General features: G+C 47.1%; 1 protein-coding gene across 1 annotated transcript; it reads left to right on the forward strand.

The window, feature by feature from the left end:
• The first annotated feature begins 91 nt into the window (after window positions 1-91).
• LOC116366569 (uncharacterized) lies at window positions 92-3,700 on the forward strand. Its single transcript, XM_031818665.1, has 3 exons — window positions 92-3,102; window positions 3,249-3,330; window positions 3,462-3,700. Exons 1-3 carry the CDS (start codon window positions 496-498, stop codon window positions 3,578-3,580), a joined length of 2,808 nt encoding a protein of 935 aa, XP_031674525.1. The 5' UTR covers window positions 92-495; the 3' UTR covers window positions 3,581-3,700.
• Window positions 3,701-6,529: the final 2,829 nt, after the last annotated feature.

A 6,529-nucleotide genomic window follows, 5' to 3' on the forward strand; every position in this document is an offset into this window, starting at 1 on the left:
CACATAGAAACATACAAAGCAAACTATGGTCAGGGTGTGACAGTTGGTCACATTTGCATGGCATAAGTGGTGATTGTGTGTTTATCTTCAAGTCCCAGACCTCATTGCAGAGCTTGCCTGCACTAGAGAGGCTCCACTCATGGAGGAGCCTCTGAAGGCTCTTTTTGGGATAACGGAAGAGAGCCTCCTGATATCCCTGGTTGAGGGTCACTCCAACCCCAGCTCCTCCGAGTTGAGCTGTGCTATCGTGGGGGAGGTGGTACACCAGCTTAACTCTGGCCTGTCAGTGGCCATTCAGGCCAGCCCGGGGTGTTGCCCCCCTTATGGACAGTCAGGACATAGCAGCAGGCAAGGAGGTCATTCGGGTAGCCTCCGTGCAGATCCTGGCCGAGCTACAGAGCCAAACGTCTGAGCCAGAGTGGGTAGGGTTATCGAGCCCCTCATGGACCCTGTGACCGATGATGTGCTGGATGCCATTGTCGGCACAATGGACAAATGGCACAGGACTTCAACATCCTATTGGATCTGGCCAAGAAGATGAGAATCTTGGGGTCTACATTTCTGACCAATCTTCAATGTGACCTTGATGTTGAGTGTCCATCTGGGAAAGAAGGGACCACTCACTTTCTCAAAGAGACTGGATCCTCTACCAGTGTGGTGGCCAGAAAGCTTCAGACCCTCTCTAGCCCCGACTTTCAGTCTAAAGCCCTGAAGGCGGTGAACACCATCCTTACAAGGAAAGTCAGCAGCTCTTCTGGCATGGCTCCTTCCTCTAGGCCTTCTAGTGCTGCTCCTAGCATTACTGAAGCCCCTCTGAATACCAGCTGCACAGCCCTGACATCTGTAACCTCCACTGCCACAGTGATTGTTAAGGCATTTGTGGGAGGCATGGAGACGATAGCATCATTTGAAGGCACATGTGAAGCAGTTGATTGGCCAGTTCCTGTAAATGACCACAAAACAGGATCTTCACAGATGATAACTTTCTCTCTAGCCCGCACACTCTACAGCCGTATACGAGCAAAGCTGAGGGACCTTTTAACTCTATCCACTCGAGAAGAAGGTGTGGCTAAGGATGCTTCTCTTCAGGAGTCTTCAGACACCCTGGAAAAGGCAACTGTTTCAACTGTTGAGGTCCAGTTACCCAGCACCGAACTTAGTAGTGTTCCCAGTGAGAGCCAACCAATACCAGCTCTCTGTCGCTCCAATCTGGATACCAGTACTCAACAAGTTCTTAGCAGTGTTTTTTCCATCTACAAGTCAGAGTTATCAAAAGTGGAGAGTAAATCCTTGGCCGTTGTCAGTTCATCTGATGAGTCCCTAGAGGCTTGTTGGTTTGTTGATGGTGTCCTATCAAAGCTCGATGACTATACTATTTCCCAGTCACCCTCACCCAATGAAGACTTGAGCGTGAGTACTCAATATTCTCAACTGAGCTCAGAAGAGATTGTCAGAATCACAGAATCCTCTACTAGTCTGATTCAGAGCATTAAGAAGCTCTCTAGCAATGACTTCCAAACTCAGGCAGAAGAGGCAGTGAGTAAAGTGCTGATGAGATCCAGTCATTCCTTTATCACACAGATCAGCCATACTGGTCTTCAGAATTGTCTGCAGGCTGGCTTATCATCTAGCTCACCATCGGAGATCCATGTCCTTTCAGAATCCATGTCCTCCATGTCCTCTGAGAATACAGCCTCTGGATTAGTGGAAACCTTTGTCAAAGGAATGGCCACTATTTTCCAGAAAAATGAGTCCACTGACACTGTGCTACTGGAAAGAAGTGGGAGAGTTTTGCAGTGCTCCCACGGGGGCTCCCAACTGGATGACACTGAATTGAGTGTTAAAATATCAGAAGAGAAGCTTTGGTCAACAGCTAAGACCATCTGCGTCAGTATGAAGAACACACTTAAGGATTTCTTCACAGGGCTGAAGCCATCCGGATCCGAAAGGACAGAAAATGCTTCTTCCAAAGAGACCCTTGGGGAAATCCTGGTTGCTATCCAGAGTGAAATCTCAAACTTAGGGCGAATGAAGGATTCCAGGGAGCTCCTTCAGATCAATGATATGTTAGGAACTATGCTGAAGGAGGTTGAGAAAAGTGAGGATGACAGTGAACACGTCTGCCAAGACATCCCTAGAACCTGTTCATCTTTGTCCACTTCTTTAAATGGTCGTAGTTCCTTGTCCAGCTCTTCAAAGGGTCCTAGGTCAGAGTGTGAGTTAGAGATCAATCTCCCTGGCACTCCCATCCCTGACCAAGTGCCTTTTGATCTGACCTGCCCCATCGTCAGGAGCTCCTGCATCGACACCAGAGTCTCTAAAATGCCAGAGATTTCTTCAAGTGACCTAAAGACAAAGATGATGGCACACACAGATGAACCCCTGCATCGTAACAGTCCAATGACTGACAGCAGTCGACCACCGAGTGCTAATGCCTCTTTTCGATCCTCCACTCCGTCTTTCACCAGCAAAGGAACCTCTTTGGTACCAAAGGGAGATGGGATTGACATTGAAGAGAAGGAGGAGTGTATCCCCAGCAGCTCTGGCCATCTGAAGGAGCTCTTAATCACCCCGGACATCAGCAGTGCCACTGCATTCCCACTGCAGTACTTGATGGACTCCAGCAAAGATGATGGCATCTGTTTTGTCACCATACTGGTGATAAGGTTGCTATCGAAGATCAGACCCTCAGCCCTAGATGGACCCTCCCAACAGGCAGCAGATCTGACAGAAACATGTCAGAAACTCATCAGACAAGTCCTGTCTGAGTTCTGTGCTGCATCCAGATTCTCCAGGACACAGGCATATTCCCAGAACCTGAACATCCAAAGGGTGTTCAGAGGTGTACATAAAAACCTAATGGAAGAGTTTGGCTCTTACAACACCCTGCAAGCAGCTATTTCCTCCCAGGACCCTGCATTTGACAGAGTCCTGGTAAAGTCCTTGACCCAGCAGCTGGTACAGGGATGCAAGGAGGCGTCAGGACCAGCTTCTGCTGCAACAAACCCATCAGACCAGGCTGAGACAGAGAGGGGGGCTGAGCAGAAAGCAAGAAGGAGCTTCCTTTGCTTTTCAATGACCAAACTCAGGATCAACTTCAAGGTATAGCAGGGAGTTAGCATTTGTTTTTTGTTCCAGTTAGGTGCTGATGTTATTGATGTGGCTATGATGAGACAAATACATGAAATACATATGTTTTATTCATTTATTTATTCTCTGTACCATTTTCTTTACCTTTCTTCTGTTAGCGTTCCAAGAGAGGAAACAAAAAGGACTGCCATTCAGTCCAGGAACAGACTGAGATTCGCTCTACTGATGCACATTGCATAGGTAAGGATGTTTTAGAGCTCAGCTTGTAGTTTTGTTTAGGTGTGTGTTAGAAACATAGGTATGCCTACCAAACTCATAGCACTGTTCTTTTTCAATGTTACTATACTGCATCTCTCTCTCTCTGTTTCTAGCTCCAGTTGGAGAGGTTTCTCCCTCCATATCTCAGCTTGTCAAAAAACGATCCTTGATTGTCAGGGTCTTTTCAGCAATGATGAAGCCATTCAGGCGCTTCACCAAGAAGAACCTGTAACCTGTTACGCTGCATGAAGAACTACTTTTGTAACAGCAAGACTTTTGACAAGAGGAATTTCTGCATGTCTACCCTTTCAAAGTCTATTTGATCAAATAAATGCAAATTATTTTACAAGAATTTCAAGTGTTTTGGAAGATTAGTAAAACTGAAGCAGCTTTTCTCAGAGAAATGCACGAGTTCCCCCTTATACATTTATTGTGCAGTTTTTGAGTTGGCAGGACTTGGGGCAGCAGGTAGCCTTTTGGTTATAGCGTTGGGCCAGTAACTGAAAGGTTGCTAGGTCAGATCCCTGAGCTAACCATGTAAAAATATGACGTTCTGCTCCTGAACAAGGTAGTTAACCCACTGTTCCTAAGCTGTCATTGTAAATAAGAATTTGTTCTGAACTGACTTGTCTAGGAAAATAAATAAAATAACCAGAGCTTGACTCCAATACAATAGTTGCTGCATAGACTGTCAGACAACCAGATATTCTTAATTAATTTAGTTAGATCGGTAAGAGCTTATTAGCAGCAAGGGGAAAACACATAGAGGAGAATTAGCTATCTGCAGCTAGATCAACCCTCTGAGATGTTTTCTGTATGTTGAAAATATAAGGTCCAACAGTTGACAGTGTATGTCAGAGCAAAAACCAAGCCATGAGGTCGAAGGAATTGTCCATAGAGCTCAGAGACATGATTATGTCAAGACACAGATCTGGTGAAGGGTACCAAAACGTTTCTGCAATATTGAAGGTCCCCAAGGACACAGTGGCCTCCATCATTCTTAAACGGAAGAAGTTTGGAACCACCAAGACCCTTCCTAGAGCTGGCCGCCAGGCCAAACTGAGCAATCGGGGGAGAAGGGCTTTGGACAATTCAAAATAGCTCTACTCTGAGAACTCCTTTTAATCACAGAGTGGAAAACATAGAACCATACTGTGTTGATCACAATTATGGGTGTATTCTGGAATAAGACAAACCTATACATAGAGTTGGAGTCTGAGTGTGTGTACACACAGCCACCCCTTTAACCACTCTTCAAAATATTTGGCAGCCTTTGAGATGTAGAGGCAGGAGAATAAGTGACAGAACAAGAGTATAATAAAAGCATGACTTCTCTCCCACTCCTGCTCACAGCAGCAGTGCAGTGGAGTATCTTCAACAGCCATAGGCCCAGGGATTTCACATCACATTCCATGATGCAATGCAGAATACGGCTTCACACAGAACAATCACCAAACCCATAAGATAACTCTTCGCACAGCACAGCCAAACATCATGTGTCACATGAAGAGACGTGTGTGTACTCCGATGAGATGCCTTGTCACGGACCTGCTGTTTCGATATTCGCTCTCTCTCTCTCCCTATCCCCCACCTCTCCCTCTCTCTCTCTCTCTCTCTCTCTCTTTCTCTCTCTTGCAATGCATGCTGGGAGTTTGAGTGTTTGGTGTGGAGGGCTCTATCCTAACTAACTTTCTTTGATTCTTTTCTTTACATGTTATTTTCTATGGTGGAGGATTAATGCAATATTGTTTTAACGGTATCCACAGTTTTTTCAAAGTTAGGGTGGAAGAGGACAGAGTAACTCTCCTGGGGTTTGGAAGGTGTGGTGTTTTTATTCTTTGTCCCCAACTCTCTAGGCGACCAGTTTTGATAGCCTTTAGCCGCACCCTCATACTACTCCTCCTTTGTTCCGCGGGTGATGTGGAGGTAAACCCAGGCCCTGCATGGCCCCAGGCACCCTCATTTGTTGACTTCTGTGATCGAAAAAGCATTGGTTTCATGCACGTCAACATCAGAAGCCTCCTCCCTAAGTTTGTTTTACTCACTGCTTTAGCACACTCTGCCAACCCTGATGTCCTTGCCGTGTCTGAATCCTGGCTTAGGAAGGCCACCAATAATTCTGAGATTTCCATACCCAACTATAACATTTTCCGTCAAGACAGAACTGCCAGAGGCCTCCCGGGTGGCGCAGTGGTTAAGGGCGCTGTACTGCAGCGCCAGCTGTGCCATCAGAGTCCCTGGGTTCGCGCCCAGGCTCTGTCGTAACCGGCCGCGTCCGGGAGGTCCGTGGGGCGACGCACAATTAGCCTAGCGTCGGCCGGGTTAGGGAGGGCTTGGTCAGTAGGGATGTCCTTGTCTCATCGCGCAGCGACTCCTGTGGCGGGCCGGGCGCAGTGCGCACTAACCAAGGTTGCCAGGTGCACGGTGTACTCTCTGACACATTCGTGCGGCTGGCTTCCGGGCTGCACGCTGTGTTAAGAAGCAGTACGGCTGGTTGGGTTGTGTATCGGAGGACGCATGACTTTCAACCTTCGTCTCTCCCGAGCCCGTACGGGAGTTGTAGCGATGAGACAAGATAGTAGCTACTACAAAAATTGGATACCACGAAATTGGGGAGAAGAGGGGGTAAAATTTAAAATAAAAAATAAAATAAAAAGATAGAACTGCCAAAGGGGGAGGAGTTAGCCTGCAAAGTAATGTCATACCCAAACAGTTTGAACTACTAATTAAAAAAATGACTCTCTCCAGAAATAAGTCTCTCACTGCTACCGACCCCCCCTCAGCTCCCAGCTGTGCCCTGGACACCAATGTGAATTGATCGCCCCCCATCTAGCTTCAGAGTTTGCTCTGTTAGGTGACCTAAACTGGGATATGCTTAACACCCCGGCAGTCCTACAATCTAAGCTAGATCCCTCAATCTCACTCAAATCATCAAGGAACCCACCAGGTACAACCCTACATCTGTAAACAAGGGCACCCTCATAGACGTTATCCTGACCAACTGGCCCTCCAAATACACCTCCGCTGTCTTCAATCAGGATCTCAGCTATCACTGCCTCATTGCCTGTATCCACTACGGGTCCGCAGTCAAACGACCACCCCTCATCACTGTCAAATGTTCCCTGAAACACTTCTGCGAGCAGGCCTTTCTAATCGATCTGGCCCGGGTATCCTGGAAGGA

The sequence above is a fragment of the Oncorhynchus kisutch genome, unplaced genomic scaffold (genome assembly GCF_002021735.2).
Source record: "Oncorhynchus kisutch isolate 150728-3 unplaced genomic scaffold, Okis_V2 scaffold1542, whole genome shotgun sequence".
Classification (NCBI taxonomy): Eukaryota; Metazoa; Chordata; class Actinopteri; order Salmoniformes; family Salmonidae; genus Oncorhynchus; species Oncorhynchus kisutch.

What these genes read in the sequence shown, in the direction of transcription:
- LOC116366569 (XM_031818665.1), top strand. Translation starts at nt 496, where the DNA reads ATGGCACAGGACTTCAACATCCTATTGGATCTGGCCAAGAAGATGAGA. An exon ending in AACTCAGGATCAACTTCAAG is followed by an intron (nt 3,103 to 3,248) that starts GTATAGCAGGGA and finishes TTCTTCTGTTAG; the next exon opens with CGTTCCAAGAGAGGAAACAA. An exon ending in TACTGATGCACATTGCATAG is followed by an intron (nt 3,331 to 3,461) that starts GTAAGGATGTTT and finishes CTCTGTTTCTAG; the next exon opens with CTCCAGTTGGAGAGGTTTCT.